The sequence below is a fragment of the Notechis scutatus genome, chromosome 4 (genome assembly GCF_049901735.1).
Source record: "Notechis scutatus isolate UNSWTSFEM ecotype Mainland chromosome 4, rNotScu1.2, whole genome shotgun sequence".
NCBI classification, from domain to species: Eukaryota; Metazoa; Chordata; class Lepidosauria; order Squamata; family Elapidae; genus Notechis; species Notechis scutatus.
This window is the reverse complement of record NC_142012.1, coordinates 99266483-99294327: the sequence shown is the minus strand read 5'-3', so window position 1 is coordinate 99294327 and position 27845 is coordinate 99266483. Positions and strand designations below refer to the sequence as shown.

General features: G+C 41.1%; 1 protein-coding gene across 2 annotated transcripts; it reads left to right on the top strand.

The window, feature by feature from the left end:
• Window positions 1-1470: 1470 nt before the first annotated feature.
• On the top strand, window positions 1471-27544 carry LGI1 (leucine rich glioma inactivated 1). Of its 2 annotated transcripts, XM_026670765.2 has the most exons (8): window positions 6558-7716; window positions 8129-8200; window positions 15505-15576; window positions 15683-15754; window positions 20434-20505; window positions 24326-24495; window positions 26079-26243; window positions 26327-27544. In XM_026670765.2, the coding sequence occupies exons 1-8, from the start codon at window positions 7520-7522 to the stop codon at window positions 27142-27144; spliced, it is 1638 nt and encodes a 545-aa protein (XP_026526550.1). In that variant the 5' UTR covers window positions 6558-7519; the 3' UTR covers window positions 27145-27544. The 2 variants fall into 2 exon arrangements, with proteins under 2 accessions (XP_087820322.1, XP_026526550.1); XM_087964196.1 differs by lacking the exons at window positions 6558-7716; window positions 8129-8200 and adding an exon at window positions 1471-1663.
• Window positions 27545-27845: the final 301 nt, after the last annotated feature.

Genomic DNA, 27845 nt, shown 5'->3' with positions numbered 1-27845 from the left:
CTCCCAGAATCCTCCAGTCAGTCATACATGTGGCTTTTCATCCATGCTAGCTGGGGGATCCTGGGAGTTGAAGTCCACAGATCTTAAAAGTTGCCAAGACTGAGAAATACTGAGTTAAGAAATGGCACAGGCGCTGTCTTATTGTCAAGCATTGGAACCCACAAAGGGATTGGGGGTTAGTCCTAGTCAGTTTCTGTCAGCCCAACCAAAAGGATATGAAGGACAGAAGGATTGCTGAATTGGTCAGGTGAAGGAAAGGCAGGATGTAGTTTAACAAATACACAGGTACAATAATTAAATTCCTTTTGATTTAGCACAGACTTTACTCAAAACTTCCCAACTGGATAGTCGCACCTCCCCTCCTATACATTCAGATGGACTAGGGCCAGAAGTGAATGGAAAATTGGAAATCTGCCCCTGGCATAGATATTATACATTTTTGTTCTTGGGTTGTCTTCCGGGCAAAAGAGGTTTAACTGAAATGCAGAGAGAAGCAAGTCTATTTCTCTAAGGAATAAAGTAGTCTATCTAACTCTTTTTATTTCTAATGAATGTTTCAGGACATAGTAGTGCTACTAGGGGGAGATGGGGAGGCGCGAGAGGGAAAGCAACCAAGATGTGCTTGCCAAAATTTTGCTCTTCAAAAAGCAAAGGCTGACATTCATTAATAGGATTTGCAGAATTTTACGTGACTGCATGTTTCTGGTTGCCAGGTTACAGTGACTACCTAGCTGTCACAGAGAGAAAAGCTAAAATGCAGGCAGGGGAAAAAGAGAGCATATTCAGGATATAAAATTCATATTCACTTCCAAGCATCCTGTATTAGATGCTCAGGTGTTCTGTTATTCTAAGTTTACCTGTCAGGTGATTCTGGTGCTGTCCATTGGCTGGCCTTAACCCACAACGGTAGAAGGGGCTGATCAGATTAGTTTCAGCTTTTTGATGTTCTGTGGAACTCTACAACTCTTTTCCCCTAATCACTGGGTTAACCACCAACACCTTCTTACTGAAAGAAAGAAAGAAAGAAAGAAAGAAAGAAAGAAAGAAAGAAAGAAAGAAAGAAAGAAAGAAAGAAAGAAAGAAAGAAAGAAAGAAAGAAATGCATAGAAAGCAGGGATGCATCACTGTTGAGTCTTGGAAGAATCTTGCGTCCAAGAATGCTTCTGGGCCCCAGATGTTACCTGAAGGCATTGGTAGACTAAGTTGCTACAGTCCAAAATCTTACTTGGAACTACTGTATACATACCAGCTCAAAAGAGATGTAGTAGAATATTCTGGGAGGTGAGTTTGCTTCCTAGTAGCAGAATACATTGGCTGGACTCACCATGGCAATCATTCTGTAAATGTGCTTATGACATGCTCTCAAAATGCCAAATTTGCTTGTGATCTAAAAATATTAGGCTCGCCTGTCCTAATCCATGCAGAGATTCTTGGGGTAGTGTTCAGCTCAGTCTAGAAGTCATTCCTGTCTGTGCATACACATTCTGAACCTCTAAACTGAAACTACTAACCAAAGAAGAGAATGTAAGAATTTGAACTAGTTACCGAAAAGACATTAATGCAAGAAATGTCCTTCTCTATCACAATTGGCATCATGCGAAAAAGATCTCCACCCCATCCTTAGACGAACCACTTCAGGCAATTGTGCTTGGATCTCATCAAGGTACAACAAATGGCTAAGCATTTATTTCTCTATATTGTATTTATACTGTCTCTATTGCTTGTCTTGGAAATGACTTCTTGCTAAGATGGAGGTAGGATGCTATTAATCCTGTTCTTTTAACACCAAAAGTTCCCTTTGATGGGCAGGGAAGGGAAGGGAAGGGAAGGGAAGGGAAGGGAAGGGAAGGGAAGGGAAGGAAGGAAGGAAGGAAGGAAGGAAGGAAGGAAGATGTCTTTGACAGTCCTGATCAAAAGGGAGTTTTGTTAGGGGAATGCTGGGCAAGTTGCAGGCTTTAGCCTAATTCAAAAATTATAAGTTCAGATCACTTTTTATACTAGGTTTTATGAATGGATTTATTTCTATCTATAGGTAGTCCTTAACCACAATTAAGCCCAAAATTTCTATTCTAAGTGAAACATTTGTTAAGTGAGTTTTGCCCCATTTTATGACTTTTTTTGCCATAGTTGTTAAGTGAATCATTGCAGTTTAGTGACACGATTGTTAAGTGAATCTGGCTTCCCCATTGACTTTGTTTGTCTGAAGGTTATAAAAGGCTCTCCCCTGACCATGGGAGACTGCAATCGTCATAAATGTGAGTCAGTTGCCAAGCATCTCAATTTTGATCATGTGACCATGGAGATGCTGCAATGGTCATAAATGTGAGAAATGGTCATAAACCACTTTTTCCAGCGCTGTTATAACTGCATTCTTGTGGGCAAATTCATGTGTCAATAACTCAGCTGCTTTGTCAGAGGAGCCAGTTCTCTTCTGAATTCCCCAAAATGCATCAGGGTTTGTAAATGACCCACACTAAAGCCTCTGCCTTCAGCAGAATTCTGAGTGTAAGTGGACTTTCTGAAAACGCCCAAATTTTTATCTTGTATCTGAAAAACTGCTGGGGCAGAGAAATAGCCAGAGAATTCTGATTATAAAAACTTCTAGCCAAGTTTCAGTCAACTTGCTATAAACAAATCTGTTCTAATCTGTTCCAGTTCCTGTCTTATTATCCTGACTGCTCAGTTCTTGGAATTTCACATCTTTCTTTCGACTGTAATTTTAATTTGGAGTATATTTTTATTGAATGACGGTTGACTTGGATTTTTCTTATTTGGCTGTTATGTAGCCTTAAAGTCAACACACAATCTACCATAACTGAATTATGTTGTTGTCTGTCCTCTCCATATGAAGATTTTCCCTCTGTATATACCAGATAATGGTACTGGACATTCTATCTAGTTTATAACTATACTATAGTTCACTCGCTCCCTAATGTAAACGACAGAGCCTTGCAGAGTTTTAGAAAAGAGGTCATGAGAAAGTCATATGAATTTTAAGGAGTGACTTTCTTTATTAAAATAAACTCTAAAGACAACCACTTTTCAATAACGTAAAGTGATAACTACAACTGTAAGATTAGATCCTAAAGTTAGATCAACTTCAGAGCACATTCAGCTCTATGAAGGATGAAAATTACAAATGTAATTTCTTTGGGGTGAAGATATAATTTGGGAGAACAGCCATAATATGCTACTCAATGATCCATAAAAGTCATTCTTGACTCTTCAACATCTGGATTTAAGGTATTGGAACAGATCTTCAAATCTGATTTGTATGGTTGTTGGACATATCTATGTATGAACCCTCCTTAATTTGAGCTAGGAATTGCGTCTTCTATTTACAATAGGATGATGAAACTTCTACAGTTTTGAATGAACTGCAGAGTGTCAGGTATATTGAAACCTTTACATTGCTATTAATAGAAAATTTATGCAAATTGAAGCTGAAATTTCTACTATTTCATGAGATTTCCAGCACTGAAGCTTAAATAAGACACTAAAAATTCCCACAATTCATATAATGGTATAATCAGATTAATGGTAGAATAGAATTCTACTCAGCAGAAATAATGATACAAGATCAAATGCTATGCCCTACAATAAGAATAATAATTTGCAACATTGTGGCTAAACATAATTGTGTAAGCCAATTCTTCAACTCTGAAGTTCCAGGATAGAAAATATTAACATTCTGTTTTCTCAAGCTAAAGACAGACATATTTAATAAAGATAGACTTAGGTGGGTGTGTATTCTTATACATACTCAGACACACGCATAGGGATACCAAATGTGGAAAATTCATGTGGTGGTGGAAAATGTGGAAAAAATATCTCATCATTAAAGTGACTATGAACTACATAATTGACTCCTAATTCTATCAATCAAAAATATATTCCATCTTTTCCTCCTTAAGGGACTTTCTGATCAGAATAAAGAGAAAGGGGGAAGGTTACCCCTGCAAGAGGATGTTTGAACCTCTCTATAGACAGATGTGGTGGCTCAGTGGCTAAGACGCTGAGCTTGTCAATCAGAAAGGTTGGCAGTTCGAATCCCTAGCACTGCGTAACAGAGTGAGCTCCCATTACTTGTCCCAGCTTCTGCCAACCTAGCAGTTCGAAAGCATGTAAAAATGCAAGTAGAAAAATAGGACCACTTTGGTGGGAGGGTAATAGCGTTCCATGTGCCTTCAGCGTTTAGTCATGCCGGCCACATGACCACGGAGATGTCTTCAGACAGCGCTGGCTCTTTGGCTTTGTAACAGAGCTGAGCACCACCCCCTAGAGCCTGAAACTACTAGCATGTATGTGTGAGGGGAACCTTTACCTTCCACATTCCATGAACAGAGGTAATTCAGGTAGTCCTTGACTTACAACAGTTCATTTAGAAAAGGTTGTAAAATCAATTGGAGTCACATTGTGACTCTCTTAACAACAATCATGACTTAAAACCATAAGTATGGGCTCAATTACAGTTGTAAGTCAAGGATTATCTGCACACCTAGGAATGACTGTTTTACCTTGAGCTGGGAATGAGATGAGGCCAGTACTGTGCAATCGTGGGGAAAGGGTGGGATTGTGAGAATAAGATGGAGCTGTGGTAAACCACGTGTGGGATGTAGACTAGATTCACAGAGCACTTTAAGATGTGTTTTCCAAGTATCCGTGAATGTTGGCTAAAATGTGGCAGGCTAGTTTGCGATTCAGTGTTATCAAATGAACCTCACAACCATTTTTTCTGTGGATACTTCCATGGCACCACATTTCCATGGACACTTCTGCACTATCAGCATGAGAACACACACTACCCTGCAGCCTCCCCAAACCAATATAAAGTAAACCGTTTTGACCGCCACTAAGAGAAATTCGAAGAACCGGGTGACCCAACCAGTCCTTCCTTTCAATTGTCAGAAGGAGAGTATGAGGAATGGGGTTCAGTCAGTGGTAGCCCCTCCTGTCTACACCTTTACAGTAGTTCATGTGGGAGAGATGTTAAGCAACTAAGGCTAGGGGGTGAAACTCGATGTCATTGAAGGCCGCATCAGGGTTGTGTTTGACCTCAGGGGGCCAGGGTAGGCGTGGCCAGCTAGACGTCAATCGTGTTGGGGGCGCCTGTGGGGGCCTGAGCACTCTGCCAGCGAAAACGGGCTCCTGAGCTGTTTTTGGCCGCGACAGCCTCTTGCAACTCTCTGCCAGTGAAACGGGTTCCTGAGCTCAGTTTTTGGCTGCAATGGCCTCCTGCCACCCTCTGCCAGTGAAAATGGAGCTCGGAAGCTCCATTTTTGATGGCAGAGGCACCGTGGGCCAGTCCTTTGCTGTTTCCAAGGCGATCCCACGGGCCAGATCTAAGCACCCTGCAGGCCGGATTTGGACCTGCAGGCCTTGAGTTCGACACCCCGGATTTAGACTATTGCAATGCACTCTGCGTGGGATTATCCTTGAAAAGTATCCGGAAGCTTCAACTGGTGCAGAATATGGCTGCATGGGTAATCTTGGAGCCCTATAGAACAGGGTTGGTAACACCTTTGCTGTGCAAGCGGTACCAGGTGCTGGTTTGCTTCCAGGTCCAAGTCAAGATGTTAGTTATGAGCTTTAAAGCCCCACATGGCGGGAGTCAGGTTACCCACGGAACAGACTTTGGCCTATGGTATTACCACTCTATACAGCAGAGTTTCTCAACCTCAGCAACTTTGCGATGGGTGGACTTCAACTCCCAGAATTCCTCAGCCAGTTTGCTCTCTGAACCTTTGACGAACTTTTATGAGAAAGAATTCTTGGGGGGGAGAGAAGAGATTTGAAAAAATTGAAACAAATTAAGCCATTGCCTTTTAAAAACATTTTTTTGCAATTTCGGATACAAGGTAGCTGAGCCAGAAATAAATTGTCAGACAACCATGGGGGAAATCACAGATACATGGCCTGAGTGCTCACATGCAGGTGCCCTATGTAAAACCTTTGCAAGATGCACGGGGACCTCCTTAGCACATGGAGGATGCTGTGTTTAGCTGGAATTTTAAAGAGCCCCTTAAATAAGTTATTTACTAGGATAAAAATTGGAATAAGGAATTTTAAAGTTTTTAATAGCTTCCTTTCGCTGGGAGGCAACAGTTCTTTTGTGTCAGATGCACAGTGAACATATTGGGAGCCTGACATGGTTCACAGGTAACACACAAATAAACCCTCCAGTGCTTCAAAACATGATGGCTACTACACTTTGCACTTCCCTTGCTTGCTACCTTTCTACGCTCTTAATAAAGAGGTTGCCAAAAGACGCAGCCCGGATTCAGCTTGCCTCGAAGCCCAACTATTGCACATCGAGGAAGGGATCTTAAGGGCGGGAAAGAAGGCGCGAAGCATTTGGCCGGCTGGGTTTGAACGTGGCCGCTTGCAGATAAGATACCTACGCTCGGTTGATCAAAGGAGGCTGCTGCGTGTTTGTGGCCGCGGCGTCCGTTTGTTTTTGCAGCGGTTCCCAGCCCAGCCTGTGCAACGAAGTCGCAGGCCTCACACCTACGCCAACCGGGTTTTTATTAAAATCTCCCCAGCCAGCCACCCACACACGCTCAATTTCCACGCCGCCCTTTGGATGTTTTCCCTCGCTTTTGTCTTTCCTCCACGCAAAGCCGCTTCTTTCTCTTCGGCTGTCGCCTGGCAGATGCAAACCCCGTTTTGTTTTTTTTATTTCCTACCCCCCCCCCGCGCCCCAGGGAACATTGACGCGGGTGGAGAGAGATTCTCCTCCCCGCTTGCCTGCCTGCTTGCTTCCCTCTTCCTCCTCCACCTCCTCCCACGGAGCCCCCTATTCCACCCCCGCCGCCCGCCCGCCCACGCAGCCGCCCCCACCATCCAAGCAGAAGGTGGTCCTATTTTTGGCCGCGAGAAGAGGGCCTCCCCTAAGAAAAGTGGAAGCCGCGCTTCGGCTCCGCGGCGTGCGTCACACTTTGCAACCCCCGAGCAGCAGCAGCAGTAGAAGCAGCGGAGCGGTAGCAGCCGCCGCCACCGCCGCGCGCGCCTGTGTGTGTGTGTGTTTGTGTAGACGCGTTTCGCGGGGATGCGAGTCTCCCTCTTTCTTTTCCTTCTCCTTTTTTTCCGCCCTTTCGCCTCTCCGGCTGGTTGGATCCCCCCGTCCTTCTCCTTCTCCTCCTCCTCCCCCGTTTTCCCGCAGGTCCCTCTCGCCCCTCACGGCTGCCTGGCGAATCCCCAAACCACCGACGGCTGACCGGCTCGGAGCCTTTCAGCTCCCCTCACGACAGGTTCCGAGCGCGGGGAAAGGAAGAGGAAAAGAAGGGCTGGCGACGGCGGAGAACGAGGGAGCCAAGGAGGAGGGATGAAGGGGAAGCCGCCTCGTCCGGGCTCTCCGCGCACATCTTCCTCAGCCCGGTAAAAACAACAACAACAACAACAACAACAACGCGGAGGTTTCCGCCTGTCCGTTCATGATTCGGGCTGCGCTTCTTCCTCTCGTCCTCCTCCTCCTCCTCTTCCTCCTTCCAACGGGCCGGAACCCGAACGGATCCAAAGGATGGGCCAAGCCGGCCGGCAACCCCTTGGAAGCACCTCGGCAGTGTTCCTGTGCCTTTTCTCCGCCCTGTTGCTGACCGAAGGGAGCAGACCCGGGAAGGTCGCCTGCCCGGCTTCGTGCACTTGTACCAAAGATAACGCGCTCTGTGAGAACGCCCGGGCGATCCCGCGCACCGTGCCGCCCGACATTACCTCCCTGTAAGGGGGCTTGTGGGTGGGTGGGGGCTTGTCGGTGGATCGCGCAGAGGGTCGGAAGGGGGATCGTTCCGGCCGTCCCGACGGGAAAACCCGCTGGGATTGCCGAGGAGCCGGGGTGGAGAAGGAGGAAGAGCGGGGAGAAGGGGTGATGGGGAACCGGGGCTGGAAGTTGGATCCCTCTGCGCGTTTCTCTTAACGCGACGCCGTCCGTTTCTCGGCGGTGGCGATCTTCCCCCGCTGGAAACTTGTCACTCCTGTTGACTGGGGAGGGGAAGTGGGGGGGGGGAGGACACAGGTAACCAGCCCCAGAGCGAGTTGACAAAACGACTCCCCCACCCCCGGGGCCGGCTCCGTTGCTGTTAACCTCTGCTTTGCTTTCTCTGCCCCCCCGCGCCCCGTTTTCCTCTTCCAGATCCTTTGTGAGATCTGCTTTCACGAAAATCCCAGAACGGAGTTTCATCTTCTCGTCCAATCTGCAACTTCTGTGAGAACGGTTTATATATGGTGATTGCTTGTTATGAAACGGGTGTCTTTTTTAAAAAACAAAAAAAAAACCACACAAAACGCTCCGGCTAAAGAGGCTTTTAAGTACCAGTACTTGTTTTATGTGGAGGAGCTAGCGCAGAGCTATTATATAACAAAATGCACCTAGTGTTTCCAGTGAAAGTAATGAAAGGTGTGTTACATACCTAGCAGATTGTTATAATCGCTATTATTTTTCTTCACCATATTGATCTTTTCTTGTAGTGCTGCTTAGGAGGCATCATCGCTGCTCTTATTACAGGACTTATTTGGTAAATGTTAGGGCAGTGGCACCATGTTCCCATACGGTGCAGCACCCTATCATCTACTGTCCTGTTTTTTTCTGAGGCTGGATTTCTGAGCTGCTCATAAATCATTTCTCCACACTTTCAGAATTAGTGCTGTGGAACATTAAAGAGTTGTGGCTGACTAAACAAACTTGCTTCTCTCCAAAAGATTTCAATGGATTTCAGTGGATTTCAAAGGGGCAATTTTATAAGCGAGCCTTGTGCCAATGATAGGGATAGATCCTTCCTATTTGTGATCTGTACAAGAATTGAAAGCTGTTGGCTGTACGAGAATTGAAAGCGCTTGGCTGCAATAAACCTAGCTGATAAATATTTCTTTGGTTAGCATCCTTTGAGCCTGAAGGAAAAAAATCTAAGTTCTGTGAAAAATGTGGTCCATAAATTAAGACACATGTGATTCAGAGACCTGTCGAGAAATACAACTTCTTTTTTTAAAGAAGAGTCTTAAATAAGCAGGCTCACACATGGTGGACAATATGAATTGGCCTAGGGGCATAATTTTGCTTTACCTTTATCCACTTCCGATGCTGTCAGGGAGGTGATGTCCTTTTCTTTCTCACCTTGTATACTGGGAGTTGATCAGAAGGAGTGTGCACTCAGCTGGGGTTTGAATCTCAAACAAACCAGTAAATATAGTTACCATGGGAACTATACAGTTTCTCCTGCATCTTTTTCAGAATAAAAAGAACATGATCAGGAATAGGGCAAAAATCTCACCTTATTGTGGAGGGAAGAAAAAAGATGATGAAAAAGATACATTTATCTGTAAAGGGGAAGGCCCTTGGTGGTGATTTAGTTATGAGTATGCCAGTGTGTCATCTCGGCAGGCTTTGTCGTGACCTTTTTGTAGATAGAAATGGTACATTTTAATGAGAGTAGATATAAATCATACCTTTGATATATAGATGTACAATTTGGGTCCACAGCCTCCTTGGCAACTTGAGAAACGCAGATTGCTTGATATTTATAATTTGTAACTTTTGATATCCCAGGGCATCTCAGGATACCAATTTTCTCATCTCAGTTTTGTATAGATGATGCAACATTATTTCTGATTCATATTCTGCCTGTTCAGCGCAAAATACTAGCTCCTTTATGATCTTTGGAAAGTAAGATTGTTATTGAAGAAAAGGTGAGCTTTTGAAGCCATTTACATTTGTTCCTTGTGATATTATCATTTCTGCATTAGTAAATACTGCTCCCACTTCCCAAGAATATTTTTTTTTCCAGAAAAGCATGTTCAGAATATTGAAACTGTGGTGGCAAGGCTAAAAGATAGGATATAATTCCCAGTATAGATCAGCCTACCTTGACTTGGCACCTTCCAGGTCCCATATACCCCCAACTGCCATCTTCATGTTGGCTGATAAAAGCTATAGTCCAAGATCCCAGCTTGATGAAGACTGATGACAGTTATAGCAGAAAAAGACAGGCGGAGCTACTCTAAGGGAGATGTCAGGAACACAAAAATTGTGAGCAAAGTTAACATTTGTACAGGGGGTCCTTGAGTTACAACCACAATTGAGTCCAAATTTTCTGTTGCTAAGTGAAACATTTTTAAGTCAGTTTTGCCCCATTTTACAACTTTTCTTGCCACCGTTGTTAAGTGATTCATTGCATTTGTTCAGTTACTAACATGATGTTAAATGAAGGTGGATTCCCCATTGACTTTGCTTGTTAGAAGGTCACAAAAGTGGATCGCAGGACCCTAGGACATTGTACCGCCATAAATACAAACCAGTTACCAAGTGGGTGAAAAATGATCATAAGTCCTTTTTTTTTTTTCCAGTGTCGTTATAACTTCAAAGAGGTACTAAATAAACAATTGTAAGCCAAGGCCTACCTGTAGTTAGTTCGTGGTTTCTGATTGAGTCTAAACTATTTTTGAAACCACTAGTATGAAAAAGATGAGAGGGTTTTTCAAGAATCCCCCTCTCCCAACGGAAAGGCTACAGAAAGTGAGATTAGCCTTGAACATATCAAGAGGCACAATCTGGTGCACAATAAGTCAAATTTAAAAAACAGGCACACAAAAGGACAGGTGATATTTTGTTAGCAGTCCACTGAATACACATCAAAGGTTTCAAAATTGGGGGGGCGGGGAGATATCCAAAATCAGGAACCATATACATCTTGAAAATTAAAATTTTCAACAGGTATATTACAGCTGACCTTTAATCACATTGTCCATAATATTCTTGTGATCACTTTGTTTTTTATATCACCATTGTCCCTTTTTATTATTAGAAAGCAGCATGTTTCTTTCTCTGGCTCCTTCTCTTACATTTCAAATATGGAATCGTAGATGGCTTCTCCAGTGGGTTTTTAAGGAGCACTTGGGGATCTAAAGGTCCTCTGGGCAATGAGTAAGACAGGTGTATAGAGAACTTCTTTAGAAGGAGGGAGGGAAGGAGGAAGAAAGGAAGGAAGGAAGGAAGGAAGGAAGGAAGGAAGGAAGGAAGGAAGGAAGGAAGATCTTCCAAAGCCCAAGGTTCCATTCGGATGGGGAAAGCAAAATATTTACTCCAATTTTTAGGTTACTGGGTATGAAATGAGTATCTTAAGCCTTACTTATGGCTCTCCTATTGCCTCTTTTAAAAAATGCATCTCACTTCTCAAATTGGGATTATTTTTCCAATTGAGGTTAAGCAACAAAATGAATATTTGAACATTCTGCTTAAGGTACCTATTTCAACCTTAACCCCTCCCTTCAAATTGGCCAAATATTTTGTCCCCTAACTTATTCATCACGTGCCACAATCTCCTGAATGCTTCCAGGGTCAAATACTTTTTTTTAACGCCATACAACCACCCCAAAATATATTGACTATCTAGTGAAGAATCATCTTAATCCTGAGATCACTGCAGGAGGGAATTGCAGAATGGATGACCCAAAAAATATTCATCCGTGGCTGCAATTTATCTATGATCTCATTGAGAATTGATAGATCTGATGAAACTTTTATTCCACAAAGGATAAGTGACTAAGATAAAATTCATCAAGCAGGGAAGGAGTGAAGTAAAATTCTACTACCAGTAACTCTTGGACATCTGGATGATGGCTAAGACCAAATTTTATTTCCTTTTAGTGATGAAGAAAAAAATGTATGGCATTAGTAAAATGTTCCAATAGTAGAGATTAATGCTTCAAGAAAATTTTAAAATAACAAAGCATCCCTTGGTGTTTCTATGCTATGTTTTAAGTCTAGTCCCATTATGCACCCTGATCTTTGGAATAAATAAAACTATAATAAAAAGTCTTTTTTATTTTTCATTTGGAAGTATATATTTCATTTAAAAAAAAAAAGAAACTAAAAAACTTTGAAACTACATTTTTAGGACATCCTTTATAGAAATTCAGTTAGACTTAACAAAAGTATGCATTTCTGCCCATTTTTAAAAACTGTACTGATTACAATCTTAATTAAGTTGTAAAGATTTTCTTAAGTTTACCTTGCTTACTTTAATACAATACAATAGAATTCTTTATTGGCCAAGTGTGATTGGACACACAAGGAATTTGTCTTGGTGCAAATGCTCTCAATATACATAAAAGAAAAGATACATTTGTCAAGAGTCAAGAATCATAAGGTACAACACTTAATAACAGTCATAGGGTACAATAAGCAATCAAATCATAATAGGAAACAGTCGATATGGATTGTAAGGATAAAAGCGACAAAGTTACAGTCATATAGTCACAAGTGAGAGGGGATTGGTAATGAATGATGAGAAGGTTAATAGTAATAGTAGTTCAGACTTTGTAAATAGTTGGACAGTGTTGAGGGAATTATTAGTTTAGCAGAGTGATGGCTTTAGGGGGGAAAACTGTTCTTGTGTCTAGTTGTTCTGGTGTGCAGTGCCGTATAGCGTCGTTTTGAGGGAAGGAGTTGAAACAGTTTATGTCCGGGATGGGAGTGGTCTGTAAATATTTTCACAGCCCTCTTTTTGACTCATGCAGTATACAGGTCCTTGATGGAAGGGAGGTTGGTAGTAGTCATTTTTTCTGCAGCCCTAACTTACTCTTTACAGGATATTTTATTTCATATAATTTGCTTAAACTTCCCTTAAATACAAAGGAAATATCAGGGAAAAATAATGCTTAAGTTTAATATATCAAATGTAATTATCAAGAAGATAATAGCTGTAACAGTGCAGAAAAACATTAAAATATTACTCTATCAATCATGAAACTTGCATTGGTCCAACAGGTTAAGTAGCATGTGTTTTGCAAAAAGCCTTTTCAGGAGTAAATATGTTGATAGGAGCATTTGCTAAAAATAGAAACTCTCTGATCCAGTAGATACTTCCTGATGGGGTGAAGTTAGATACCTTCTATGCTATGTAGAGCTATATGTTATTGCTTAAATGTGATTAACTACATCTCTAATTTGGCCCCATGATATTTTGGGGGATTTTTCTATAATTCGAAGAAGAAGTATAGAAGTATGTAAGATAGCATGATAGCATATAAATTGGGGAGGGTGGTACTTTTCCATCTTAGATAGTTGCAGAGGTGGGTTGTACATTTCTCAATTATTCACAACTGGAACAGCCTATAAACTAATGAAATAAATAAAATACAGTACATGTAAGCATTTCCTTCCCATTTCCTTCACGAGTATTAAAAAGTTTTTAAAAAATTCTGCTAGTGCCTCAGGATTATTTTTTTCTTGTTTAAATTCCATGTTTGGTGGGCAGAGGAACGTTCCTGAGCCTAAGTGGGAAACAAAGGTTTAACCTCAAAAAAAACAGATAGGGGAAGGCAGGGAGCAGATTCTGTCAGAGTTGCAAACATCTGGAGGACATGGTATGGCCTCCTTGCTGCCTTCTAGTGGTGGTCTGGATTTTTGCAGCCCAAATAGCATCCTAAAACCTACATAGAAATCAGAAGACCAGTCCCCCTTTAGAGATAAAAGCCAAATGGGTGACTGAGGGCAGGTCTCAACCCAACCCACCTCACCTTGGCTCCCTTGGCCAAGGAACAGAGAGGAGCACCGTGGCCTAAGGTCGGACATGACTGGACAGGGAAACCCTTACTTTTATCCCCCCTCACACACACACACATAGATATAGATATTTATTTTATTTATTTATTTGATTTGCCAATTGTTTACAAGATAATAAGTATAAATGTATACATAGTTGTGAATACATGAAATGGGTACATATAAGAAAAATAAAAGAATAAGAGAAACAATAGGACAGGGACGGTAGGCATGTTGGTGCGCTTTATGCACGCCCCTACAGGCCTCTTAGGAAAGGGGTGAGGTCAATAGTAGACAGTCTAAGGTTAAAGTTTTGGGGTTTGGGGAAGAAACTACAGAGTCGGGTAGAGTATTCCAGACATTGACCACTCTATTGCTGAAGTCGTATTTCCTGCAATCAAGTTTGGTGCGGTTTACTTTGAGTTTGTATCTATTGTGTGCTCTTGTGTTGTTATGGTTGAAGCTGAAGTATTCATTGACAGGTAGGACATTGCAATGTATGATTTTATATACCATGCTTAAGTCAGACCGAAGACGGCGTAATTCAAGGTTTTCAAGTTCTAGAATTTCAAGTCTGGTGGCATAAGGTATTCTACAACGAGTAGAGGAGTGGAGAACTCTTCTTGTGAAATATTTCTGGACTTTCTCAATTGTGCTAATATCAGATACGTAGTGTGGGTTCCAGACTGATGAACTGTATTCGAGTATTGGTCTAGCAATGTTTTGTATGCTCTGGTTAGTAGTGTGATATTACCAGAGAAAAAGCTACGTGAGGATTAGGTTAACAACTCTTAATGCCTTTTGGCTATGTAGTTGCAGTGTGCTCTAGCACTTAGATCATTAGAGGTGAGTATTCCAAGGTCCTTTACAGAGCTTGAGTCATCAACAAGATCTTGACTATTCAGCTTGTATTTTATTTTCTGATTTTTTTGCCAATATGTAAGACAGAGCATTTATTTGTTGAGATTTGAAGTTGCCATTTGTTTGACCACTCTGATACATAGTCAAGATCTTTTTGTAGGGTAGCAGTATTGTCTGTGGTATTGAACAGCTTTACATCATCAGCGAAGAGAACGCAATTGCTCTTAATATGATCACAGAGGTCGCTTTATGTAGAGTATGAAGAGAGTTGGTCCTAGAACACTGCCTTGGGGAACACCACTATTGACAGGTACTGGATTTGATAGTACGCCCCGATTTTGACCATTTGTTGTCTGTTTGACAGGAATGCTTCTATCCAGTTATTCAGTTGTCCAGAGATACCATAGGATTTTATTTTTAGGAGTAGTTTGTCGTGTACCACTGAATCAAAGGCTTTACAGATATATATAATTGGTATTCATCAAAAACGCATTCGTGGTTCATTTAACACCAATTTGTGCTCTTGATGTGGGCCTAAATATGTTCATTTTGTTGAAATGAATAGCAATGCTTATCCTTGCAAAAGTTCCATATGCAGCTAAGAATAGTGTTGGCACTCTCCAATGGGAGCTATTATGTAAATTGCAGCAATTTGCATTCAACTTCAGTCATTAGAGGAAAAGATAATTTTGAAACTATATTTCTGACTGCAGTGCATTTATTTCTTGTAAAGACAAACTCTAGAACTTTGAAGGAGACATTGTGGAGTTTTGGAAACTACTCAGAAATGCCAGTTCTTTAAATTATGCCATATTTAGTCAATATCATTAAACTGTTTCATGTATATTATAACGTATATTTATGTCTTGAAGAACTAGATCAGCTAACTGGACCTTCTAGGAAATGTAGTTCTAACACATCTTGGAGGATGTAAGGTTGGAGAAAGGTAATCTAGATTCTGTATATGTGTATGTGTATTTCATTTTGTTAAGGACATAGCAGAGTAGGAAATATAATTTTCATCTCTAAAAATAATCAAGCACTGTGAAAAATCTATGTACGTCTAAGACCATGTCACATTATACTTTGCCTACTATTTCTTTCTACAGATTATTTACTGCAAACACCTTTGAGACCATTAGTAGCGATGCTTTCATGGGCCTTCCTCATCTAGAATATTTGTGAGTTGAAATATTTATGGTCCAGGAGTTTTAGTTCTATTTTGAGTGAGTTGAATGCCTGAGATGGAGACAGCTTTGACCAGTTGTGTTTGTAACCCCATTACAGGTTTATAGAAAACAACAACATCAAATTACTTTCCAACACTTCTTTTCGTGGGCTGAAATCCTTAATTCACTTGTAAGTATGTTTGTTTATTTAAGTGTATTGGCCATCCAACTCCAAAATTAGGGAAAACATAAAACTATTTAAAAGCATTAAACTACATAGGCATCCAGACTAAAATAATCTAATAGGCAGCAAAGCAACAAAGCAAAACAGACACCATTGAACAAATAATAAACTTCAACCAGGGATGGGATTCAAATTTCTTAACAACCTGTTCTGTGGGTGTGGCCTAATTTTTGGGTGTGGCTTGGTGGTCATGTGACTGGCTGGGCATGGCTTACTGGCTGGGCATGGCTTTTATGTAAATATTGTAAATATTTATGCAAATATTGATTTTTTTTATTTAAAAAAGAGCAACTTTTACCCAAAATCAGGCAAAGCAGGCAGGTAGATTGAGTTGCTCACAGAATCAAAGATTCACACAGACATCTAACTTTCTGCAATCTGCTGCCTGAGTCTGCCACATAAAATTTGCTTGCAAGCAAACTCACAAAATTAACTCACAATACACCATGTATGTAAATATTGATTTTTTTTATTAAAAAAGAGCACCTTCTCTGCTGGAAATACTGGGTTGGCAAATATAGTTGGAGATAAGCAGGCTCTCAGATATCTGGGCCCTATTCCATAGATGACTTCATAGGTAATAAGCAACAAGTTGAATTGCACCTGGAAGCCAACTGGCAGTCAGTGAACCTTGCATAACAATGGTGACACATAGATACACCGAGAGGTATCTGTTACTGCTTGCATTGCTGCATTCTGAACCAGCTGTAGCCTCCAGATGGTCTCCATGTGGAGTGCACTCTAATAATCCAGTTGTGAGATAACCAGGACATGAATGACTGGCTGAATGGCCTCCTGATTGAGGAAGGGGTGAAGTGGTGACAAGGAACCTGTGCAAAGGCCTCCCTGGCCACACCTGTCATCTGCCCTTTGAGCAGTAGCTATGAGTCCAGAAGGACCCCCCGACGTTGCATATCAGTCTTGACTGGGGAAGTGCAGCCTCATCCAAAACCAAAGATGCTGACATCATCAACAGTCACAGTCTTAGTAGGATTCAGCTGAAGTCTGTCCCATCTAGACCTTAATAGCCTCCAGAGACTGAGTCAATACATTAATCATCCCTTGGGTTGAGATGTAGAGTAGGGCAGTGGTGGGATTCAAAAAATGTTTACCACCGGTTCTATGGGCGTGGCTTGGTGGGCGTGGCAGGGGAAAGATAACTGTAAAATCCCTATTCCCTCCCCACTTCTGGGGGAAGAATACTGTAAAATCTCCATTCCTTCCCAACCCCACTAACCTGCTTTCCAGCTCCGTTCTCCTGTGCAGGGCAACAAAAGAAGACCCAGCCGATCAGCTGGGACTCAATGGGAGGCAGAGAATAGATGGGGCCGGGGCCAGTCAGAGGTGGTATTTGCCGGTTCTCCGAACTACTCAAAATTTCCGCTACCAGTTCTCCAGAATTGGTCAGAACCCGCTGAATACCACCTCTGGAGTGGGGTATCGTCAGCATACTGGTGATACTGCAACCTAAATTAATGGTTGTCCTTGTCCGGTGGTTTCATGTAGAAGTTGAACAAGGATGGGGACAGCTAGTTGTGAGGTACTCTAGTGAAGAGAGGCTGTGAAGTTGGTCTTCTCCACTCCCATCAACACTGACTGAAACTGGCCACTGAGGAAGGGGATGAACCAGGGGAGCATATTGCCACTCACTCCTAACCTCTGCAGCAGAAGATACTGTGGTTGATGGTGTTGAAAGCTGCTAAGAGATCTTGGAGCTCTAGGATGGATACGCCATTCCAGCTCCATCAAGTGCGACCAATGCTGTCTCTGTACTGTGCCTGAAATGGGTCCAGATAATGTGTTCCTTTCAAGATCCTCTGGCTGTCACCCACCTTTTCCACAACCTTTGGCAGAAAGGGAAAATTGTAAATTGGCTGATAATTTTCCAGGAGGAAAACATCTAACCCTGACCTCTTGAAATGTATGGCATGCAACCTCTTCCTTCAAGGCTGGTGGGACCACCCCTTTCTCCAAGGGGTCAAAACCACCAGATAAACCCACCCTGTGTTCACCTCCCAGGCTGCTTTAATAACCCAGGAGGGGCCAAGATATAACAAAGGTTTACTTTGTCCTGTTTGCACTGATAGCTCACAGTGCCATCCTACTTGCCTTTGTTTAGAAATTGCATCCAATGGGAGTTGTTTTTCTCTGAGCATATGGGAGCATTTGGGGCCTCCTGAAATTACCATTGTTGCTGACCTGGAGACTATACATGTGTGTGTAGTGCATGTGTGTATTTATTGTAATACACGCAAAGGCACAGTAAGGGGGAAAACTTCTTCACTGTCATTCTCCTTCCAGTTGACCTGCAGCTTGCTGGCGCTCTCTCCACCATTATCAGTGGGGAACTCTTAAGTTCTGAGCAGTGACCTACAAGAGAGAAGTGACTCCCTGTGACTTCTTTCTTTGCTGTAGGGCAGGGGTCTTCAAACTTGACAGCTTTAAGACTTATGGACTTCAACTCCTGGAATTCTTACTCCAGTCATGTTAGTTCAGGAATTCTGGGAGTTGAAGTCCACAAGTCTTAAACTTGCCAAGTTTGAAGGCCCTTGGACTAGTGACTCTGCTCCAAAGTGCTGCCTCAGCAGATTCCTTTGATCAGATGGTTCAGAGTTCTCCAACCTTTTGGGGTTGGTGGCCCAGAGGAGCGGAAGAGCAAACGCCTTTACACGTGCATGCGCCCACGCAAACAGGACCAAAAGCACCGATGTGATGCAAATGGGCCTGCGAGTGCCTGCACAACACGGCGACACTAGCACCCTGAGATAATTGACAGGAGAAGACAAGGGCCTTTTTACAATTATACAGATCACAAAAAGGGTGGCCAAGAGCACAGGTCTATGTAGTCTCCAAGGTAGAATTGACATTTTTAGTTTGAATGTTAACCAAAGTACAGGTGATCCTCAATTTACAACCACAATTGAGCCTGACAATTCTGCTGCTAACATTTGTTAAGTGAGTTTTGCCCCATTTTACAATCTATATTGTCACAGTTGTTAAGAGAATCACTGCAGTTGTCAAGTTACTCACAGTTGTTCAGTGAATCTGGCTTTCCCATTGGCTTGGTTTGTCAGAAGGTCACAAAGGGTGATCAACTGCAGACATCATAATTATGAGCCAGTTGCCAAGCATCTGAATTTTGATCACATGACCACGGGGCAGAGGTGGTATTCAGCAGGTTCTGACCAGTTCTGGAGAACCGGTAGCGGAAATTTTGAGTAGTTTTGAAAACCAGCACATACCACCTCTGACTGGCCCCCCATCTATTCTCTGCCTCCCGAGTCCCAGCTGATCGGCTGGGTCTTCTTTTGTTGCCCTGCACAGGAGAACGGAGCTGGAAAGCAGGTTAGCGGGGTGGGGAAGGAATGGGGATTTTGCAGTAACCTTCCCCTGTCACGCCCACCAAACCACGCCCACAGAACCAGTAGTAAAAAAAATTTGAATCCCACCACTGCCATGGGGATGCTGCAATGGTTATGACAGTCATAAGTCAGCTTTTTCAGTGCCATTGTAACTTTGAACAGTCACTAAATGAACTGTTTATAAGTTGAGGACTACCTGTATCTTCCGGAACAATAACTAATAGGCAGGGACATCCATAGGGACGTTCAAAAGAGTCAAGATGAGGGCCACAGACTCTTTTCTATTGTGGTATTACTAGTATTGTATTTTGCTAATAAAGGGACAAAAAAATATATCAAGTCCTTGAAATTGGCTTATGGACAGACCTTCAGTAATATGTTGGAACTGAGTCAATGTAATACAGGCATTTTTTTTTGCATAATATATACTTTAGGCATCTTTTTTCCCCCATTTAAGTCTATGAATAATAAACAACATGATGACAGCAAATGTATTACTATTATTATTTTCTCCAACTATCCCAGAAGGTTATGAAGGGATGGAAACCTTCCATGCTAGTGGAAGGGCATCCATGGGTGGAAAACAATTGGAGGGTGATCATAGATGTCCATGAGACAAGCCATGGCTGCAAAGCTATTGCAACCGATAACCTTGAGCAGTATTTCTCAACACTGAAAAACATGCTGGCTGAGGAATTCTGGGAGTTGAAGTCAACAGATCTTAAAGTTGCCAAGGTTTGAGGACAGAGGATGCTTAAAATACCCTGAAATCTTTTTTATTGTTAACAACAACAACCAAAACTCAAGGAATCCTTGATGCTCTCTGAGAAGTTTCATTACCCAAACTAATGAGCACTGATGATGTTACCTAGTTTGGGTAATGAAACGTCTGCAAGAAAACAACAAGCAAGCTCAGAGATCACCAAGGACCCATCGTTTCATTCCTGAGCTACAAATGTTTTCCTTTATTGGTAAAAATACAAGGATTGGGGTTAAGAGTTTGGCAAGACAGCAGAGAGCTTAGAACAATAGGGAGTGTGGATGTAATATTTAAACAGGAATTGTGCCTTTTGAGGTATAATAAGTCAACGTGTTCCATATTAGAACAATATTAACATTACTAGTATTGCTATTACAACTAATTACAATAGTGAATCACATCGTAGTAATGCATGTGCTATTATTTGCCATCCTAATGATTCATCAAATGGGAAAGAAATAATGCAAGATAATTTAACCCTAATTATATATATATTTTTACAGGAGTCTTGCAAACAATAACCTCCAAACGCTCCCTAAAGACATATTCAAAGGATTGGATTCACTAACAAATGTGTAAGAAACCTTTTTGATGTTCCTGTTATGAATGGAAAGAAGAAGAAAAAAAGCTCACAGATGCTTATTATGGAGCAATTGCTCATACAATGAGCCTGAAGTTATCCATTTTATATCCACTTATCATCAATTATCTCATTCATCTAATAGGTTTTTTTCCGTCCATTTAGGAACATTCCTCAGGGCAGTTTTCTGCAAGCTGGCAGCTTCCAAATATGCTGGAATGGCCCAGATTGCAGAAAGGTGCCGCGGAACAGCTAAAACAAGATTGTCCTCTACAGTAATGTGTTTTTGTGGCAATCTTTTCTCACGGGCAGATTTTCTTAAAATTATACCTGGGTGCATTTTTTTAATAGTTATCAAATTACCCTGCAAAAGAGAAAGGGAGGAATAAGGGAGAGAGAGAAAACTACTTCATATACTTGTAAAGTACAATCTGTGTAAGCTTTTGTAGAAATGGGAATGGAATGAATTTCTCAGCCATCTCTACTGAGAGCATTAGCTGTTCTCTATGAGCTCATTTAGCCATTCCCACTGTCAAGAAAGCCAGCTGCTTTAAACAATTTGCTCTGCACCGATAAAAGCAGCAGCAGTGAAATCAGAAAGCCAGGCTCTACCTGCCCACCATTTGCTTCCTGGACATTGAGACGCATGGAAGAAAAGGCAAACGGTTGGAAAAATTTGCATTTGAAAATTCTTACGGGAAGTCACATGTCTTTTTCTTGCAATTTTTCATAGCACAGGTGTGCCTTCATCTCACATCTTGAATGAAGCAGACTTAACTGGCTCCAGACTGTTAATAAATATTAAGTATATATTTCCCTCTTAGAATAGGGCCAAGGCCAAGTAACCGTATATTTGAGTTGCAGTCCCACCTGAGGCGTGAAGCCAGCTTGGTGTAATCTTGGGCCTGTCGTTCTCTCTCAACCCTAGGAAGGAGGTAAGGGTGAACCATTTTCTATTGAGAAAACTGCAACATTTAATCCAGGCCGTCACTATTATACCAAACTGGTTCTATTTCTCCTTGGATACTGTTAGAATAAGAGGGAAAGCATTCTAAATATACTAAACAGCCAAGGGCCAATTAGGTGTGCTTCGTTCACGGGTAGGCAAGGCATGGAGTGAAGGCCTATTTGTGCAGTGAATAATTGCAAATAAGGAAAGGCCTCCTGACACCTCATTTTCTCTTTCTGGCACCTGCTTCTCTCTTTCTCAAGGAACTGAGGCCAAGAGCTGCATCTGGGTGTAAGGCAGCTATCTAAGCTTTATGCTGAGTTTTATGGTTGTGTATTGTGGGGGCCTTTGAGTTAGTATTGACTCCTGGCAACTCCCTGGACTAATCCCTGCAGTTTTCATGGCAATGTGCTTTGGAAGTGGTTTGTCATTTCCTTCTTCCTTGGGCTGGGAGGGAGTAATTGGCCCAAAGCTACCAAGCTGGCTTTTCGTGGCTAAGGCAGGACTAGAACTTGCAGTTTCCTGGATTCTAGCCTTAACCACCAGATCAAACTGGCTCTCCTTATGCATAACAATACTTCCCTTTTATGTATATACTTGCTCTATACCCGTGATTCGCTACGAAGCTATGTGATCGGGCTTAGTTTTGGGGGAGGAAAATGGGGGGGGGCAGGAAATTCTGCCTCTGCCTACCAGCATCCATTGGTATTCATCTGGCTAGCGTCCTGTCAGTGTGTGAGAGAGTTGAGGGCTGTTTGAAAACTGAAACAGTATTTGCTGTGTGAGCAAGAAAGAGACAGCAAGGAGCCTGAGCGTGGCTTAGCTCAACTGTTCTGTACTAAAGCTGGTTGCTGCTGAAACTGAAACTGAAACTCCTGCTTGTGTTTTGCATTTGGAACAGATTTCTTTTCAGGCAGGAAGGGAAAGTAGAACTCCTTAGCATCAGAGCGTGTTAATAATAATATACGAAATACTAATGCTCTGATGATCATTTTGAAAAATCCTTTCTTAGTGAGCACCTAGAAGCCAAGAGGAACATACATGCTAAATTTCAAGTTTGTAGGCTTTACGGTTCTGGAGATTTTGTGATGATGCGTGAGTGGTATTTCACTTTTATATATATATAGACTTCCCAAAAGATGCAATTGCTAGTCCTATACTTCCATTTCATGCAAATGCAACTACATGAGAAGAACATCAAAGGATAAAGTTACATCTATCCACCTCAAATAACTTAATGATTACAAGAAATGTTCAAAATGAGACAGACACCCCCTCACAATAAAGTGACCCAGTGTTTCAGCAGAAAATGGGCTGAAATGCTTGCAGTAAAATGAAACTACATGGAGAACAGTCATTTTCTGTAGCATCTGGAAACACGTTTATGGTTGCACAAAGCAAAATATCAAGATCCAGATAACAACTGAGAAGAATAAAATGAGCTAGGTTTATTAATAAGAAGGACGTGTACCCAAGTATCATTTATCTAAATCAGTTGGATTTAATTTCCTGAACTTGGCTCTTATTTTAGCATGAAAGAGCAACCACATTTGAAGGGTTTTTATGCTTTTTAAAAGGACGTTGATAAAATTGATATTATTTACATGACATCTAGAATAATGAGCTTGAACATCACATGGAAAGTTGTTTTAAATTCGTTTCCTGTAAACTTAAAATGAGTTTTTAACAGAAAAGGAAGTTTTGCCTGTTGGACACTACAGCAATTATTTAATAAAAGATTAGTTGCAATTGCCTTTTGTTGGAGATATATTTTGGACTTGGAATATTAATTTGTATGAATTGAATTACAAATAATTTATTAGTCACATTTGAATTGAAATATACAAAGCTGCTCCTAAGACTCCAGAACAATTATGTGTTTTTAAAAAGGCATTATTCTTGGTGATAATTCTGGTGTCTGAAATTTAGCAAGACAAGACATCAAAAATTGTGGACAAGGTGGAAAAGAGAATCTACATCTGATATGGGGCAGTGGATTGTTGACAGGCATTGTTGATCAAATTAAGAATTATTGTAGTTGCTGTTGGGTGGTTGGTCATTTTGAGAAAAGCAAGGAAAAGATTTTTTGGCACCCATGTTCAAAATTTTTACAGTTGTTCTGTTGGAATATTACTTTCCAGACCTTTTTCTTTTCTATTTCTAATCTGAATATGTTTAAGTTAACATTATACTGTTAATATTATTGTGTTCTTCTTTAGTCATTCGTTTCTAAAATCAGTTAAAAGAAGTAATTTTACATTTGCGAAGAGGAAAGCAAGCTTAAAGCTCTTTTGCTGTATTAGAGGATTTTCTTTCCAGATCCAATTTAAGCCTGAAGGAATTACTCAACTAGAATAAGATTTCAGAAAAAAAGAGTCCCCAGAGGCAACATTCTCTCTATATAATCCAGATAAAAAGCATCTGCAAAATTGGATGCTTTCATCAAAATAAAAAAAACAGCATCCTGTTGTCATTCTACAATCTCCACCTCTTTTGCACATGGGTATAGCACTATAATTCACATACGAAAGAGAGAGAACTTGCGGTATGATGGTATAATGCTACTTTCATCTTAGTTCCCCCTTGACCCATGCTGTACTTCTCCATCCAGAAATATTATGGAAGGATGCTTAATTTAGTGTAAGATTTTTGCCTCCCTTCCTTCTCTCTTTTAGGAAATTTGATATACAAAGTTGCTTTTTTTAACCATCTAGGTTTTTTAAAATATAGGCTTGGTTTCTTCCTTAAAGCCCATTGTCTTTCATGCAATAGTGATCTCAAAATATGATAAATTAATAAAACTGTTTTCTTTTAAATGGTAATATTATTTAAATTGTAACATTTCAAAAACATTCTTTCTGTCCAGAGACCTGAGAGGAAATACTTTCAAATGTGATTGCAAATTGAAATGGTTAATTGCATGGATAAGCAGAACAAATGCAACAGTGGAAGACATTTATTGTGAAAATCCACCAGAGTATAAGAAACGCAAAATCAACAGCCTCTCTCCTGGTGAATTTGATTGCATCATTACACGTAAGTCTTCAACGTGTCTTCTGTTTTGTTCATTCCCTGTTATTCTTCAAGGGCTTTTTTGGTGGAGCCAACTGTTTTCTACCGGATTAATCAGTACATCTACCTAGCCCGAATATTGCCTGCCGTTATTCACAGCCGCTTTCAAGATCTCAGACTCTTCTCTGTTCTGTTGAGATGTTTCTCTCCATCCTTCTCTGCAGGAGAACGAACCTACACAATAGTTGCACCAAATATGCTTTTTCAAAAGGCAACTGGACTTCATTTTTGCTTGAAGTCATATAGCTTCTCATCGCTTCAGAACTGAAGAAGCCTCTTGGAAGAGAAGCGAAACATCTTCAAGGAAAAACAAAGTCCAATTGCCTTTTTTTAAAAAACTGCCCTTGGGACAACCATGACCTGGATGACTGAGAATCTCCATAGATATCTATGCAATGGTTGTATGGCCTGGTTCACCTATTGCCCTAAATCTGAATGAGATTCCATTGATTTTGCCTTAAACTCTGTGACTTATTTTCAGAAGCCATAGTGAAGCAAATGAAATCAACTGCAGACTACAATTCCCTATAGCATAGAAGTTAAAGAAGCAAAGCTGGAATGGTTTTACTATATAGGGTCTAGCTGGCCAAAACTGCACTCATTGCTTGGAGAAGATCAAGATTTCTCATTCCATATTGACTGAAAGTATGTTATTTGCAGTATTAGGCCCTAATTATATTTTATTAAAATCAGTGTGACTGCTATATTCAGAATTTTCATCCCAAGTTTGACACCACTGGTCTAAGGGGTTTACTGCTAAATTGAAGCTGGAAGGTCAAATGTTCTAGTCCTATTTTAGGCCTGGGGCCAGTGGTGGGATTCAATTTTTTTTACTATTGGTTCTATGGGTGTGGCCTGGTGGGTGTGGTGTGGCTTAGTGGGCGTGGCTTGGTGGGCATTTTAGGGGAAGGATACTGTAAAATCTGCATTTCCTTCCCACTCCAGGGGAAAGTTACTGCAAAATCTCCATTCCCTCTCCACCCCACTAACCTGCTTTCCAGCTCCATTCTCCTGTGCAGGGCAACCAAAGAAGACCCAGCCGATCAGCTGGGACTCGGGAGGCAGAGAATAGATGGGGGTGGGGCCAGTCAGAGGTGATATTTGCCAGTTCTCCGAACTACTCAAAATTTCCTCTACCGGTTCTCCAGAACTGGTCAGAACCTGCTGAATACCCACCTCTGCCTGGGACCCAGCTTGGTGATTCTGGGCCAGATTCTCTCTGCACTAGGAACAAGGTATTGGCAAGCCACTCCCAAAAATGTTGCCAAGGAAACTACAGGGATTTATCCATGTAGTCAGCAGGAGTCAGATGTGACTTGATGAACTGTAACAACCACAGTAGGAATTAGGCTAATCAGAATTGGTTGTAATTCAAGCATGAGTGCTATTCTCTGTTAAAAACATTTTCATCTTTTTTTCTTGTTGACTAAAGTCTAATAAACAGGAGAAATAGATTTTATAAAATACCACTCCCTTGATCAAGCGATCTACTTTTTGCAGTAATGTTCAAAGGAGTAAATACCAACTTTTAGTATGTGCTTTTTCAGAATTTGTCGTATTTCGAAAGCTGCCATATCAGTCCCTATCAGTGGATACTTTCTCATTCATGAATGATGAATATGTGGTCATCGCTCAGCCTTTTATTGGAAAATGTATCTTTCTGCAATGGGACCACGTGGAAGGGACATTCAGGAATTTTGATAACATCACAGGTATTAACAGTTCATTTCTCTGACCTTTGTGTTGCCTTATCCGTAATGCCAGTTGATGATACGCTTTATCGATCTTTGTGCAGGGACTTCGGTGGTTGTCTGTAAGCCGATTATTGTTGAGAATTGCTTGTACATCATTGTTGCCCAGCTCTTTGGTGGCTCCCATATATACAGAAGAGACATTCACGCCAATAAATTTATCAAAATTCAGGACATTGAGATCCTTAAGATCAGAAAGCCTAACGACATCGAAACATTCACCATTGTAAAAGATGCATACTTTGCAATAGCGGATAGTTCAAAAGCTGGCATCACCACTATCTACAAATGGAATGGAAATGGATTTTATTCCGACCAGTCTTTGCACGAATGGTACAGAGACACTGATGTGGAATATCTTGAAATAGCTACCAAGCCTCACCTGATCCTCTCAAGCAGTTCTCAACACCCGGTCCTGTATCAGTGGAACAGGGGCACAAACAATTTCGCTGATCCGGTGGATATTCCAGATATGGAAGATGTTTATGCTGTCAAACACTTCAAAGTGAAAGAAGATATTTATGTTTGCCTAACAAGATTCATTGGGGATTCTAAAGTAATGAAATGGACAGGCTCCAGATTTCTGGATTTACAAAGAATGCCATCCAGGGGGTCCATGGTATTCCAGCCACTTCAGATAAAGAATTATCAGTATGCTATTCTTGGAAGCGATTATTCGTTCACTCAAGTCTATTTTTGGGATGCGGGAAAAGCCAAGTTTATTAAGTTTCAAGAATTAAATATTCAAGCGCCAAGATCCTTCACACATGTTTTTGTTGACAAACAAGATTTTCTCTTTGCATCAAGCTTTAAAGGAACTACAGTGATCTATAAGCACATCATAATTGACTTAAGTGCATGATACAAACATACTTTCACACACACACACACACACACACACAGAGAGAGAATATGGGGTCTGTTGTGAGACTTCTTCCATTAATAATAACAGAGACCTAATGAACTAAATGCATGACAAAGATTCTTTTCACTTCCAGTCTGCGAAATGCCTTTAACAGCTGAGATTGTTAAAATAAAGTGCTACAACTAATATCTTCAACCATAAATGTCAAGTCTAGTGCTGTTTGAAATTGCAGTTTTAAAAGGACAAATTAAAGCATTAACTATTATTTGCAACAATGGTGTAAATAGCAAAGCTACATCCCTCCTAAGTGAGTTGGAAAGCACCAATTAACTGTAATTTTCCATTATTCACTGATCTGAAAATTGCCAAATAAAATGTTTACGATTTCTTTCCTATTCTCAAATAGCTTTATTTATATAACCATCCCATAGGTAGATTTTGCTCATGTTAAGTAGTTTCCTAGGGTCATTAAAGTTCAATATTACCAGAAATGTTATATCACATTTTGATTCAAGTCTATTACTTACACTTTTCTAAAACAGAAAGGGATTGTTTGATCCAATGCAAGCAGGTATTCCATTCACATGTATGGAATGTGCAGCTCATTTATTTCCATGACTTTCATAAGAAAAATAAATAATCAACTGACGTTTTGTTCACAGTGTGTAGAGAGCACTGACAATTTCTGTCCTAATGGG

Bases quoted from the DNA above. Each gene is read 5' to 3' on its own strand.
- LGI1 (XM_026670765.2), top strand. From the start codon at position 7,520: ATGGGCCAAGCCGGCCGGCAACCCCTTGGAAGCACCTCGGCAGTGTTC. The intron at 15,577-15,682 runs GTGAGTTGAAAT...ACCCCATTACAG, and splicing joins CTTCCTCATCTAGAATATTT to GTTTATAGAAAACAACAACA. The intron at 24,496-26,078 runs GTAAGTCTTCAA...GTGCTTTTTCAG, and splicing joins ATTTGATTGCATCATTACAC to AATTTGTCGTATTTCGAAAG.